Source organism: Anomaloglossus baeobatrachus, chromosome 4, assembly GCF_048569485.1.
Source record: "Anomaloglossus baeobatrachus isolate aAnoBae1 chromosome 4, aAnoBae1.hap1, whole genome shotgun sequence".
In the NCBI taxonomy this organism is placed as follows: domain Eukaryota; kingdom Metazoa; phylum Chordata; class Amphibia; order Anura; family Aromobatidae; genus Anomaloglossus; species Anomaloglossus baeobatrachus.
In genome coordinates this window covers 523,695,905-523,711,831 of record NC_134356.1, presented here as the reverse complement: position 1 = coordinate 523,711,831, position 15,927 = coordinate 523,695,905, and the positions used below count along the sequence as shown (strand labels likewise).

General features: G+C 47.4%; 1 protein-coding gene across 1 annotated transcript in view; it reads right to left on the bottom strand.

Annotated features, from left to right (window-relative positions):
* The window catches only part of UNC45A (unc-45 myosin chaperone A), a 101,363-nt gene that overhangs the window by 70,732 nt on the left and 14,704 nt on the right, over nt 1-15,927 (bottom strand). The window contains exons 2-4 of the mRNA XM_075345897.1: nt 5,402-5,560; nt 2,654-2,690; nt 2,215-2,390 (exon numbers count right to left, since the gene is read on the bottom strand). Of these exons, the coding sequence (XP_075202012.1) occupies nt 2,215-2,390; nt 2,654-2,690; nt 5,402-5,560 (372 nt within the window). The remainder of the gene's footprint in view (nt 1-2,214; nt 2,391-2,653; nt 2,691-5,401; nt 5,561-15,927) is intronic.

Sequence of the window (15,927 nt, the reverse complement as noted above, 5' to 3'; positions counted from 1 at the left end):
ACCGTGGGACCTAGGTGTCACCCCAGGAGCACTTTGCTGCGCCGACCGAGAGGGGCCTGGGGGCGATGAACTCACAGTGCCCTGGGCCTGTGTTACCGATCTGGACTGCAAGGCTTCTAGTATCTTAGCAGACCATCTGTCCATAGACTGAGCCATGGATTGTGAAAGCGACTCAGAGAGTTTCTCAGCCAAAACTGCAAACTCTGTCCCTGCCACCTGGACAGTGGAAGCCGGCGGTTCTACCTGAGCCGAGGGTCCCACCAGTGCCCGAGGCTCCGGCTGAGTGAGTGCCACAGGGGCCGAGCATTGCACACAGTGAGGGTAGGTGGAACCTGCAGGTAACATAGCCGCACAAGAGGTACAGGTTGCAAAATAAGCCTGTGCCTTGGCACCCTTGCTCTTTGCGGACGACATGCTGTTGTCTCCTCTGAGAGTGATCAGTGAGGGTATATAGCCAAAAGCAAAATAATGCGGCCGAACAGAGAAAATGTATACAATATATATATATATATATATATATACACACACACTTCGGTACCCTAGGGGGGCCAGCACCTGGTAACCGGTGTGGCTTACCGACCGCCCAAAGCGGTTGTGTGTCCACCAGATTCCCCGCCTGGGCCTCCCAGAGCTGTGGAGCTCGTTCTGAAATCCTCCACCGGCAGAAGTGATTGTAACAATGGCTGCCAGAGTTCTCAGGGGAGGAGGGAGCCGTGGGCGGTGACTAATAAAGTGCGGGAATCTGGTGCCCCACAGTGCTCAGTGAGGGGGGAGGAGAACACCTAACATTGCTCCAGCCCTCACTGCCGACGTCCAGTCGACCGTCCCGCCCTTACCCCTGACTGGCAGGCCCGGGGGCGGGAGTTATGGTACTAGGCCGCAGAAGCCGGGGACTAAATTTAATAACGCGGCCGACGAACAGGCGCGGTCGGCGCGGTAGTCCCGGTCGTCACAGAAAAACAGCAGCCGCTGCAGCGTCTGTAACACAGGCGCTCCATGCGCCGTCCCCAAGGGGACACAGAGTACCTTTTAGATGCAGGGCCTGTCCCTGATGATACCCAGTCTCCTGTCCGTCAGATTCCCCCAGGGGCTGCGGAGGGAGCCCGGTCCTAGTGAAAGGTGACCGGTTAGGATCCCACTTCTCCCAGAGCCTCTAAGGGATGGGGAAGGAAAACGGCATGTGGCTCCAGCCTTTGTACCCGCAATGGGTACCTCAACCTTGACAGCACCGCCGACTTAGTGGGGTGAGAAGGGAGCATGCCGGGGGCCCCGTGGGGGCCCTCTTTTCTTCCATCCGATACAATCAGCAGCTGCTGCTGACTAAAATGTGGAGCTTGCGTGAATGTGTGCCTCCTTCAACACAAAGCATAAAACTGATGGGCCCGTGATGCACGGGAGGGTGTATAGGCAGAGGGGAGGGGTTACACTTTTTAAAGTGTAATACTTTGTGTGGCCTCCGGAGGCAGAAGCTATACACCCAATTGTCTGGGTCTCCCAATGGAGCGACAAAGAAACACTCCTTCCTTAGGGTGCTTTCTGATGAGTTTTTGAAGAGTTTTTCGAGTGTTTTGGGAGGATTTTTTCCTAGAGAATGTTTTTGGGTTGTTTTTTTTTGCAGCCTTATGATTAAACAGTGCAGTGTTTGGAACGTTTTACATTAGGAGACGTTACCAAGGGATTACATGCCCGTTCTTTCGACCCACCAGGTGGTTTTCAAAGGGAAAGAAAAATACTCAAAAAACTGAAAGTATGAACAGCAAAAAGTGGTTTACAATATAAATAAATAGGAAGAGTCTTTCAGGGACTGTTTAAGTGATTTTTCAGGCATCTTTTGGAGCAGACCCGCTGGCTGAAGAGGACAGGACCAGGAAGCCAAGACCAGCTTACCAGGACAGGTTTTGGACTGGGAGCTGTGGATGAATTGGTGAGGAATAGTATTGCTCATTTATTTATGACCAGTATAAGCCCTTTTAAAAGTAACCTCTTTAAGACGGTTTTCCATTTTGTACATTTATTGCATATCTGCAACGTATTGAGGGGTTCACCTCTATCATACATGTACGGCATATCCATCAAATATGGTAGAAATGTATGAGATGGACATAACACTTTAAACTTTATTTAGGATAGACAGGATAACCAATTTTAATAAATGTTAAATTTATTATTATTATTTTCATATAGAATGTTTGTTTGTCTATGTAAATTGGATACCTTCTCCTGTGTCCGGACTCCCAAGTTCCTCACAGCGTCCTGAAACACTTTATTTTTTGGTTCCAGAGTGAGACATCTCCGAAGATCAAGTATAGCTTGGTCAAATTTTCCTAATTTCTCCAAGGCTTGACTGCGCCTGAACAAAGCCTTCACGTCACCTCCGTCCACCTCAATAGCTGTGAAATAAATAATGTTAGTGAACTGTCCATGGACTTGTCCCAGAGCACGTCCCAAAGAACAAGTAACCACCAGCACAGAATATGATGAGACGATTGTGGAAGGATGAGTCTTTAGTGTGGATTTCCGAAAGAAATAAAAACTCAAAACAGACGATGATGGTTTTGGTGGAAACATCGGTTAATTTGGGAAAAAAAATAATCTAGAATGACAATGTATGCACCGACAGCAAGTACATTTCTAACTGTGCACATCCACTTACCTTTTGACGCATCTTCTTCTGCCTTTGTGTATTCCTCCTGTAAAACACGGACATCTATATAATTGTCTATCAACAATTCTCAACAACACCAGATGAGCAGATAACTAATTATTATCATTATTATAACATAATTTATTCCATGGTGCTTTACATGTAAAAGGGGCATACATAGACAAGTACAATAATCATGAACAATACAAGGCACAGACAGGTACAGGAGGATAGAGGACCCTGCCTACGAGGATCCACAGTCTACAAGGGATGGGTGAGGATACAGGAGGTGAGGGTAGAGCTGGATGTGCGATGCTATGGTGGACTGAGGGTTACGGCAGGTTGTAGGCTTGTCGGAAGAAATGAGTCTTCAGGTTCCTTTTGCAGGCTTCCGCTAATCTCACAAGGCAGGGATCTATGGTTGAGTGATAATGGCGACGGTAGGAGGACAACATGAATGGATCCAGGCTGAATTCACATTCATTCACAGTTGTGCAGACGTCACTTGCATCACAGCACATATTGTACAATATTAATTAACCGTAGCTCCTTAATAGCCCTCTCTTTGGCATTAATGAATGGAAAACATGCCCAGCTCACGTATGCTGGTGGGGTGATGATTTTATTATAATACATTTTTTTTTTTTTAAATTTCCTTCGTGTTTTACCTTCATTGTGAGATCATTTATGGCAATAGGAATTTTATTATTTTTTAAGGGATTATTTTTCATTAAAACTGGAGGAGTCATTACAGCCCCAGCAACAGAGGACAATAGTAAAGGGTAAAAGCTGTCACTATCTGAATCCGGCATTATGGTGACAGAACTATTCTCCTCTGCAGCCTCCATTGTGCACACAGCGCTTATATTAGCACCCAGCATGCATCAATGGAAAGATTTCTCATATAAATGCTGGAGGACTGACAGACTGACAGCCAGGCACATGACTAATGGCGGCTCAATCTTCTGTTCAACTTTCCTTTTATTGTACTATAAAAATAGTGATGTAGAATAAGATTCCTTACATTGAACCTGTCGCCTGATACATGCTGCCAATCAGTGGCCATCACTGGCTGTATGATCACAGCCAGGTATGTTTTACTGACTCTAAAAACACTGCAGTGTTTGAGAGAAAAGACATGCTGTAAAGCACCACTTCAGCAGTTTTATTTTTTTTCAGCGCTGGAGTGGCCCTTTAAATGCAAGCCTCCTGCTCCTTGTATTATACTCACCCTCCAGTGGATTCCTCGTTTTCCGGAGTTGCTCCAGTCCCACGGTGCCATCTTGTGCCCGTAACTTCTGACTTGCCGAAATGTAGAAGATGTGTCACAAGCTCCCAGGATTTTCTCTCAAATGCTGCAGCGTTTAGGAGTCAGAGTCAAACATACCTGAGGGTGATCATACAGCCAGTACTGATAGATGCTGCACACTGATTGGACAGCATGTGACAGCTTCAGTTTTAGAGGGGCTGTCCAGTGCCTCAGTACTGATGGTGGTGGTGGATATGCCAATTGATGATATAGAGCAGTCATATGAGCACAGCTTAGTGTTGTCCAGGTACATGCTCCATATTTCCATACACTCCTATAGGCTGCATTCACACATCCCTGTGAAGTGTCGGTGTGCTGCCTGATTTGCCTTCAATTGGATTGCACTCAGACCCATTGAGAATGTCTTATTTTGACCCTTAGGCAGGGGTTAGACGAGCGTATAGCATCCGATGCAGTGTGCTATTGACACTCGGCTCAGACTCTGCAGTAAGTGTGAGCCGAGTGTCATCCACTGTGACCCGATTCTCTCCCATGTCAGACTCTGATCACAGATGAGGAGATGGAGAGCTTTATCTCCCCATTTCCTCCATTGCCTTTCTCTGTGTGTATATAGGACTGTACTGATGACACCCGAGTACAGTCTTATGTTTCACACGCACCTATAGACTTGTATTTGTGTGATTGAGCCGAAATACGCTGACAATCACAGCATGATACAGCTTTTTTCTCATTCCGAATCTGGATGAGATAAAAACTCGCAGATCTGCTCTGCCTCATTACATAACATTGAAGCGAGTGCAAGATTTTCTCTCATTTTGCTGATGTGAACGAGGCCTTAAAATCAGATCAGAATAGGACATGCTCCGAGTGTCACACATCTCACTCTCCGATTCGTCGTTTTAAAGGGAATCTGTCAGCAGGTTTTTGCGACCTCATCTGAGAGCAGAAAGTTGTAGGCAGAGACCCTGTATCCAACGACGCATTACTTAGATTACTGGGTGCAGCCGCTCTGACACAATCAGAATTTGTAGGCTTAGCCATGTAGCAGAGCTGAGAGGGCTTCCCCACCCACACCAGGCTCTCAATAGAGATTGTACATTGACAGTGAGGTGTCAGAGGAGGGGGCGTGCTGGACTATCCTGCAGGTGAGATTGTAGCCTGAGCAATGATAAGGGTCCTGCTGCTTAAACAAACATAGCAAATAAACAACAGATCGAACTTTAACAAGACGGGCATCCCTGAATTCTATGTTTTAACTCTTGCAGCATGTCGTCTTCAGCTTACATAGCAAAGACCTACTGACAGATTCCCTTTATGGATGTTTGAATAGATCCATTTTACTCATTAGGAATGTGTGCTGTTCAGTAACAAAAAATAAATCAGGCAAGACATGGACATTCCACAGAGGTAAATCCTATTTTCCTTGTGATGTTTCATATAAGCCTGCTTCATACAGACACATCAGCAGTTCTTCAGCAGACACGTACCAGCTTCAGGTAGCAGGCGGAGCGGTTCCTATGTAGTACGGCTGCATCCTTCTTATCTGTGGACAGCTTCAGCGCTTTCGTGTAACATGACAGCGCTGTTTCATAATCTCCAGATTTGAAGCGCATGTTACCATCTTCTCTGAGGTTTTCTGAATTCATCTACAGAAAGTATACAACATCAAGAAATGTAACAAACCCAAGGAGGATATATTATCACCATATCAATCAGAAATAGAGTGCAGCTCACTGACAGGAGGAGTAGTAAAGTATATAATAGTGTGCAGCTCACTGACAGGAGGAGTAGTAAAGTATATAATAGTGTGCAGGTCACTGACAGGAGGAGTAGTAAAGTATATAATAGTGTGCAGGTCACTGACAGGAGGAGTAGTAAAGTATATAATAGTGTGCAGGTCACTGACAGGAGAAGTAGTAAAGTATATAATAGTGTGCAGCTCACTGACAGGAGGAGTAGTAAAGGATTTAATAGAGTGCAGCTCACTGACAGGAGGAGTAGTAAAGGATTTAATAGAGTACAGCTCACTGACAGGAGGAGTAGTAAAGTATATAATAGTGTGCAGGTCACTGACAGGAGGAGTAGTAAAGTATATAATAGTGTGCAGGTCACTGACAGGAGGAGTAGTAAAGTATATAATAGTGTGCAGCTCACTGACAGGAGGAGTAGTAAAGTATATAATAGTGTGCAGCTCACTGACAGGAGGAGTAGTAAAGTATATAATAGTGTGCAGCTCACTGACAGGAGAAGTAAAGTATATAATAGTGTGCAGGTCACTGACAGGAGTAGTAGTAAAGGATTCATTCGTATGAGAGGTGGTGAAGGTCGTACAGCTCTGCTCTATTGAAAGTCACTGATGGTAACCAATGTACAGAGCTCTGCTACGTCCGGCAGCCTAGAAATGGAGCAGTGGGAGGCACATACTAAAAAGAATGATGAAAAGGAATAAATAAAAAGAATGAGGATAATAACTTATTAGGTGTATATTATGTAGATGTATAAAAGGATTCTTTGGCAAGTTAGACATGGACTGAACATTATATATGAGCATTATAGGTGTGGAATGATCTGGAAATATATTTAGATAATAGGAAAATGAACGCATATCCCATATAACCAGGTGTAAATTATGTTACCTGAGCATTATAGGTGTGGAATGATCAAGAAATATATCTGTGTATAATAGGAAAATGAACGCATATGGCATATAACCAGGTGTATATTATGTTACCTGAGCATTTTAGGTGTAGAATGATCATGAAATATATGTAGATAATAGGAGGATGAATGCATATGCCATATAACCAGGTGTATATTATGTTACCTGAGAATTATAGGTGTGAAATGATCATGAAATATATGAAGATAAAAGGAGAATGAGCACATATCCCATATAACCAGGTGTATATTACGTTACCTGAGCATTATAGGTAACGTAATATACACCTGGTTATGTACAGTGCCTACAAGTAGTATTCAACCCCCTGCAGATTTAGCAGGTTTGATAAGATGCAAATAAGTTAGAGCCTGCAAACTTCAAACAAGAGCAGGATTTATTAACAGATGCATAAATCTTACAAACCAACAAGTTATGTTGCTCAGTTAAATTTTAATAAATGTTCAACATAAAAGTGTGGGTCAATTATTATTCAACCCCTAGGTTTAATATTTTGTGGAATAACCCTTGTTTGCAATTACAGCTAATAATCGTCTTTTATAAGACCTGATCAGGCCGGCACAGGTCTCTGGAGTTATCTTGGCCCACTCCTCCATGCAGATCTTCTCCAAGTTATCTAGGTTCTTTGGGTGTCTCATGTGGACTTTAATCTTGAGCTCCTTCCACAAGTTTTCAATTGGGTTAAGGTCAGGAGACTGACTAGGCCACTGCAACACCTTGATTTTTTCCCTCTTGAACCAGGCCTTGGTTTTCTTGGCTGTGTGCTTTGGGTCGTTGTCTTGTTGGAAGATGAAATGACGACCCATCTTAAGATCCTTGATGGAGGAGCGGAGGTTCTTGGCCAAAATCTCCAGGTAGGCCGTGCTATCTATCTTCCCATGGATGCGGAACAGATGGCCAGGCCCCTTGGCTGAGAAACAGCCCCACAGCATGATGCTGCCACCACCATGCTTGACTGTAGGGATGGTATTCTTGGGGTCGTATGCAGTGCCATCCAGTCTCCAAACGTCACATGTGTGGTTGGCACCAAAGATCTCGATCTTGGTCTCATCAGACCAGAGAACCTTGAACCAGTCTGTCTCAGAGTCCTCCAAGTCATCATGAGCAAACTGTAGACGAGCCTTGACATGACGCTTGAAAGTAAAGGTACCTTACGGGCTCGTCTGGAACGGAGACCATTGCGGTGGAGTACGTTACTTATGGTATTGACTGAAACCAATGTCCCCACTGCCATGAGATCTTCCCGGAGCTCCTTCCTTGTTGTCCTTGGGTTAGCCTTCACTCTTTGGACAAGCCTGGCCTCTGCACGGGAGGAAACTTTCAAAGGCTGTCCAGGCTGTGGAAGGCTAACAGTAGTTCCATAAGCCTTCCACTTCCGGATGATGCTCCCAACAGTGGAGACAGGTAGGCCCAACTCCTTGGAAAGGGTTTTGTACCCCTTGCCAGCCTTGTGACCCTCCATGATCTTGTCTCTGATAGCCTTGGAATGCTCCTTTGTCTTTCCCATGTTGACCAAGTATGAGTGCTGTTCACAAGTTTGGGGAGGGTCTTAATTAGTCAGAAAAGGCTGGAAAAAGAGATAATTAATCCAAACATGTGAAGCTCATTGTTCTTTGTGCCGGAAATACTTCTTAATACTTTAGGGGAACCAAACAGAATTCTGGTGGTTTGAGGGGTTGAATAATAAATGACCCTCTGAATAAACGTTTCTCAATTTAAGAAAAAAAAAAAAAGAAATAACATTCTTTTTTGCTGCAGTGCATTTCACATTTCCAGGCTGATCTACAGTCCAAATGTCACAATGCCAAGTTAATTCCGAATGTGTAAACCTGCTAAATCTGCAGGAGGTTGAATACTACTTGTAGGCACTGTAGCATATGCGTTCATTTTCCTATTATCTACAGATATTTCATGATCATTCTACACCTATAATGCTCAGGTAACGTAATATACACCTGGTTATATGGGATATGTGTTCATTTTCCTATTATCTACAGATATTTCATGTTCATTCCACACCTATAATGCTCAGGTAACGTAATATACACCTGGTTATATGGGATGTGTGTTCATTCTATTATTATCTACAGATATTTCATGTTCATTCCATGTCTGAGTGTTGAGGCTGAGTGCAGGCAGTCTTTTTTGTCTATATCAAGAGGGTCATACCTTCTGACCGTGCACCCCTCCCCCAGTTGCCACAGGTAATCTCATTCTCTATAGCAGGTTCCTACGTGCCCATACACAGGAGGTTTTTAACCCAGAGAGAGGCTTCAGAATAGCGTTAGGTACCCAGTTACGAGATATGCCGTGAAGGGGCAACTGGGCAGATATACAAATGGCCATTTCTATATGCTAAATATCTCATTTTTCTTAGATTTTCCTTAGCGGTAATGCAGGTCCATGTTCACACATTCATGGTTTCCATACTTTAGCATTATCAGAGCGCAAACTGTCTTTTTTTGCATTCCATGTCTAACTTGGCCAAGAAACTTTTTATACATCTACATAATATACACCTAATAAGTTATTATCTTCATTCTTTTTATTTATTCCTTTTCATCATTCTTTTTAGTATATCCCACAGTGGGAGCATGTGTGACCGCTGCTCTCTACACACTCCTTACTATGGGCCTGTAGGCTTGGGAATAAAGCTTTAGTGATCTTTGGGAATTTGAGGCTAAGTTTCCATGATGAGTATTTGCTGAGTTTTCTCGTTGCATTTGAGTGTGTTTTTATCCTGTTTTTTTGTCTGCAACGGTTATTTGTTTCTTTTCGATATGTCATGTTTTAAATAAAATTACTTTGTTTTCAATACTTCCTGTTACTTAACTTTGCTAAAACTTTATTGATACCGTCCTGTGTAGATAACACGCTCTTTATCTGCAGATCTTACTCAGATCATTCAATTCTATGGGGAAAACCCGCAAAAAGAAGGGAATTTTGTTTACTTACCGTAAATTCCTTTTCTTCTAGCTCCTATTGGGAGACCCAGACAATTGGGTGTATAGCTTCTGCCTCCGGAGGCCACACAAAGTATTACACTTTAAAAAGTGTAACCCCTACCCTCTGCTATACACCCTCCCGTGCATCACGGTCTCCTCAGTTTTGGTGCAAAAGCAGGAAGGAGGAAACTTATAAATTGGTCTAAGGTAAATTCAATCCGAAGGAGGTTCGGAGAACTGAAACCATGAACCAAAAGAACAATTCAACATGAACAACATGTGTACACAAAAGAACAACAGCCCGAAGGGAACAGGGGCGGGTGCTGGGTCTCCCAATAGGAGCTAGAAGAAAAGGAATTTACGGTAAGTAAACAAAATTCCCTTCTTCTTTGTCGCTCCATTGGGAGACCCAGACAATTGGGATGTCCAAAAGCAATCCCTGGGTGGGTAAAAGAATACCTCGATAAAAAGAGCCGAAAAACGGCCCCCTCTTACAGGTGGGCAACTGCCGCCTGAAGGAGTCGCCTACCTAGGCTGGCATCTGCCGAATCATCGGCATGCACCTGATAGTGTTTCGTGAAAGTGTGCAGACTCGACCAGGTAGCCGCCTGACACACCTGCCGAGCCGTAGCCTGGTGTCGCAATGCCCAGGACACCGACGGCTCTGGTAGAATGGCCTTCAGCCCTGCAGGAATCGGAAGCCTAAAAGAACGGTAGGCTTCAAGAATCGGTTCCTTGATCCATTGAGCCAAGGTTGACTTGAAAACCTGAAATCCCTTACTCTGGCCCGCGATAAGGACAAGAGCGCATCAGACCGGCGCAGGGGCGCCGTGCGAGAAATGTAGAGCCGGAGTGCTCTCACCAGATCTAATAAATGCAAATCCTTTTCACATTGGTGAACTGGATGCGGACCCAAAGAGGGTAAGACGATATCCTGATTGAGATGAAACGGGGATACCTTAGGGAGAAAGTCCGGGACCGGACGTAGAACCACCCTATCCTGGTGAAACACCAGGAAGGGGGCTTTGCATGACAGCGCTGCTAGCTGAGACACTCTTCTGAGTGATGTGACTGCCACTAGGAAGGCCACCCTTTGCGAAAGGCGAGATAGAGAGATCCCGCATCGGCTCGAAAAGTGGCTTCTGAAGAGTCGTCAGCACCCTGTTAAGATCCGAGGGTGTTAACGGACGCTTGTAAGGTGGGACCGGAAAGTGCCGACACTTGTCCCTTGAGAGAGCCGAGAGACAAGCCCTTGTCCATTCCGGATTGAAGGAAAGAAAGAAAAGTGGGCAAGGCAAACGGCCAGGGAGTAAAACCCTGATCAGAGCACCAGGATAAGAAGATCCTCCAAGTCCTGTGATAGATCTTGGCGGACGTTGGTTTCCTGGCCTGTCTCATGGTGGCAATGACATCTGGAGATATCCCTGATGACGCTAGGAGCCAGGACTCAATGGCCACACAGTCAGGTTTAGAGCCGCAGAATTCAGAAGGAAATATGGCCCTTGAGGCAGCAAGTCTGGTCGGTCTGGGAGTGTCCACGGTTGACCCACCGTGAGGTGCCACAGATCCGGGTACCACGATCACCTCGGCCAGTCTGGAGCGACGAGGATGGCGCGGCGACAGTCTGACCTGATCTTGCGTAACACTCTGGGCAGTAGTGCCAGAGGAGGAAATACATAAGGCAGTCGAAACTGCGAACAGTCGTGAACTAGCGCGTCTGCCGCCAGAGCTCTGTGATCCTTGGACCGAGCCATGAATGCCGGGACTTTGTTGTTGTGCCGAGACGCCATTAGATCGACGTCCGGCGTTCCCCAGCGGCAACAGATCTCTAGAAACACGTCCGGGAAAGAGAGACGTTCTTGTCTAGGGACGTCGACCTCCTGTCCCATTTGCGGTGTCCGATAGAATCGGACGCAGACGAAACTGCGCAAGGGAACTGCCTCCCTTGCTGCCACCATCTTCCTTAGAAAGTGCATGAGGCGCCTCAAGGGGTGACTGGGCCCGAAGGAGAGATTGCACCCCTGTCTGTAGTGAACGCTGACTATGCAGCGGAAGCTTCACTATCGCTGAGAGAGTATGAAACTCCATCCCGAGGCAAGTCAGTGATTGGGTCGGTGTCAGTTTTGACCTTGGAAATTTGATGATCCACCCGAACCCCTGGAGAGTCTCCAGAGCAATGGTCAGGTTGTGTTGACATGCCACCCAGGAGGGTGTCTTGACTAGAAGATCGTCTAGGTAAGTGATCACCGAGTGGCCCTGAGAGTGTAGGACCGCCACCACTGCTGCCATGACCTTGGTGAAGACCCGTGGGGCTGTCGCCAGGCCGAATGGCAGTGCCACGAACTGAAGTGTTCGTCCCTGATGGCGAAACGCAGAAAGCGTTGAAGCTCGGGTGCGATCGGCACATGGAGATAAGCATCCTTGATGTCAATTGATGCTAGGAAGTCTCCTTGTGACATCGAGGCTTCAGAGTGTTCACCGCCTGAAAAAGTGCATCGGCTCGCTCGGGGGGCGGAGATGTTTTGAAGAAACGAGTCGGAGGACGAGAGCAGAGCTCTATCCTGTAACCGTGACACAGAATGTCTCTCACCCATCGGTCTTGGACATGTGGCCACCAGGCGTCGCAAAAGCGGGAGAGCCTGCCACCGACCGAGGACGCGGTCTTGGTGAGGCCGAAGTCATGAGGAAGCCGCCTTGTGACTTAGACCGCCATGCAGAAGAGTTCCTCTAGCCCTCCTCTGACCTGTTGGACGTGGAGGAACGGAACTTTGCTGAGGACCGAAAAGACCGAAACCTTTGGACTGGGGTAAGGACGAGACCTTTCCCTTGGACTGTCTAGTAACTTCATCCAATTGCTCGCCAAACAAACGGTCGCCAGAAAATGGCAAACCGGTTAAGAACTTCTTGGAAGCAGAGCCTGCCTTCCATTCACGTAGCCACATGGCCCTGCAGACTGCCACCGAATTGGTGGATGCTACCGCTGTACGGCTCGCAGAGTCCAGGAACGGCGTTCATGGCGTAGAACGAAAAAACCTACGCCTGAGAAGTGAAGGACACAACCTGCGGGGCAGAGGTATGTGCAACCGCAATAATCTCAGCCAGAGAAGCTGAGATAGCTTGGAGTGCCCTCACGGCTGCGAAGGCTGGAGCAAAAGATGCGACTATGGCTTCATAGATGGATTTCATCATAAGCTTTATTTGCCTGTCAGTGGCATTCGTGAGAGATGGCATCTGCCACTAATACTACGGATCTAGCCGCCAGCCTAGAGACTGGAGAATCCACCCTGTGACACTGAGCCCAACCCTTAACAACGTCAGGGGGGAAAAGGGTAACGCGTGTCAATAAGGCGCTTAGTAAGCGCTTGTCCGTAAAGTTCTGTGCTTCTGGACGGCCCCTCTGGAGTTAGAGTGATCGAAACACGCACTCCTGATGAAGTCGGGGAAGGTTCCCAGCGGGCCCGCTTAGCCTATCAGAGGCCGCGGTCCGTGACGGAGTTCTCACCGTGGGATCTGGGTGTTACCCCAGGAGCCCCTTGTTGTACCGACCCAGAGGGACCCGGGAGCGATGAACTCACAGCTCCCTGGCCCTGTGTTATCGGTCTGGACTGCAAGGCTTCCAGTATCTTAGCAGACCCTCTGTCCATAGACTGAGTCCTGGAATGTGAAAGCTACTCAGAGATTTGCTGATTCCAACATGCAAACTCTGTCCCTGTCATCTGTGCAGTGGAAACCGGCGGTACCACCTGGCCGAGGGTCCCACCAGTGCCGGAGGCTCCGGCTGAGTGAGTGCCCTCGGGGCCAAGCATTGTACACAATGAGGGTATGTGGAACCTGCCTGTAATATAGCCGCACAAGAGGTACAGGTTGTAAAATAAGCCAGTGCCTTGGCACCCTTACTCTTTAAGAGCAGACAACAGCATGTCGTCCGCAGAGTAATCAGTGAGGGTATACAGCCAAAAGCAAATAATGCTGCCGAACAGTGAGATCATATACCATATAAATAAACATATATATATACACTGCGGCACCAAGGGGGGTCAGCACCTGAAAACTGGTGCCCCACAGTGCTCAGTGAGGGGGAAGGAGGATACCAACGTATGCTCCAGCCCTCCCTGCCGACGTCCAGTCGGCCGTCCCGTCGTTACCCCTGACTGGCAGGCCCGAGAACGGGAGTATATGGTACTAGGCCGCAAGAGCCGGGGACTAAATTTAAAAACGCGGCCGGCAAACATGGCGCGGTCGGCGCGGTAGTCCCAGTCTCACAAACCACTCAGCAACCGCTGCGGCATTTGTAACACAGATGCTGCATGCACCGTCCCTCAGGGGACACAGAGTACCTTATGATGCAGGGCTCTGTCCCTGATGATGTCCAGTCTCCTGTCCGTCAGAATCCCCGAGGGGCTGCGGATGGAGCCCGGTCCCAGTGCATGGCGACCGGTTAGGATCCCCCTCTCCCAGAGCAGTGGAGCAGATTCTGAGATCCTCCACCGGCAGAATTATAACAATGGCTGCCGGCGTTCCGAGGGGAGGAGAGAGCCGTGGGCGGAACCGCAAAAGTGCGGGAACCTGGTGGCACATAGTGATCAGTGAGGGGGGCGGAGGACAGCGAAGTGTGCTCCAGCCCTCACTGTCGGCATCATACCGACCGTCCCGCCTTTCTCCCTGACTGGCAGGCTCAGGGGCGGGAGTTTAACACACTAGGCCGCAAAAGCCGGGGACTAAAGTAAAAACCGCGGCCGACAAACAGGCACGGTCGGCGCGGTAGTCCCAGACAAAAAATCCACACCGCAGTCGCAGCTGCGTCTGAGGCCAAGGTGCTTCATGCACCGTCCCAACGGGGACACAGAGTACCTGTAGATGCAGGGCCATGTCCCTGACGATACTCCGTCTCCTGTCCGGCAGATTCCCCCAGGGGCTGCGGAGGGAGCCCGGTCCCAGTGGCTGGATGACCGGTTAGGATCCCACTTCCCCAGAGCCCCTAAGGGATGGGGAAGGAAAACGGCATGTGGCTCCTGCCTGTGTACCCGCAATGGGTACCTCAACCTTAACAGCACCGCCGACTCAGTGGGGTGAGAAGGGAGCATGCCGGGGGCCCTGTTAGGGGCCCTCTTCTCTTCCATCCGATATAATCAGCAGCTGCTGCTGACTAAAATGTGGAGCATTGTGTGCATGTGTGCCTCCTTCAACACAAAGCATAAAACTGAGGAGACCGTGATGCACGGGAGGGTGTATAGCAGAGGGGAGGGGTTACACTTTTTAAAGTGTAATACTTTGTGTGGCCTCCGGAGGCAGAAGCTATACACCCAATTGTCTGGGTCTCCCAATGGAGCGACAAAGAAAAATGCATAATTGCTGCAAGAGAAATTGGCATGTTATGGATTTCAACCCAAAAAAATTGATGGCCAGCACTCACCAGGGGTACATAATGTTGATAAAACTCATTTATTGCTCCATACACAAAGTCACATTTTAACTATTAGGGTAGAGTTCCACTTATGCATAGATTTCCATGAGAGAGTATCGGAAGCGATATGCTAATGACCCTCTGCTGCGAGCGTCAAGGAGGGTCATGCGACTGTGATGTGATCTTGCGATTGTATCACAGGTGCGGAAAAGAGAGAGGGAGCACTGTCTCCCCTTCTCCTCCGCTGCCTGTCTCTACATCTGTCTCGGATGACATGCGAGTGCAGTGCGATGTTTCACACGCTCCCATAGACTTGTATGGGCATGCGTGAGCTGAGACTCGCTGCCAAACGCAGTATGCTGCCATTTATTCCGCATGCCGATATGGCATGAAAACTCAATCGCAGATGGACACTGCGCCATAATTTTGCGCTAGAATGAGAGCAATCCGATGTTTTATCGGATCGCACTTGTCAGTGCAAAACGCAAGTGGAACCGAGGCCTTAAGGTCTTTCTCGAACTGTTTTGTAGATCGAAAACGTGCATCGGAGGTCAGTACACTGCGTTAAAAAAAAAACCAAAGCATAGTGGGCCGCAGATTTCTATAAATTCTGTCCACTTGGCTGGAATTGTTGGGCCTCATTCACAAGTCAGTATTTTTGCATCAGTGTGTGAATGCCAATGCCAGGAGCGGAACTCACAGATGTAAACTAATTGAAAGACTGTCCCTGTTCTGTGAAATGGAGACACTCCTTGTTTTGGCATACAATTACTGATGAAACACTGATCAAAATACTGACGTGTGAATGAGGCCTTAAGGGTGGGCTTAGGCTACATGCGCACGCTGCTTTTTTTGCTGCTTTTTTGCTGCTTTTTTGGCTGCAGTTTTGTCAGCAGAACTTTCTGACATCTGACTTCCCAGCAAAGTCTATGAGAAGTCAGATTTGTCATGCGCACATTGCAGTTTATTTGTCAGCGTTTTTTTTGT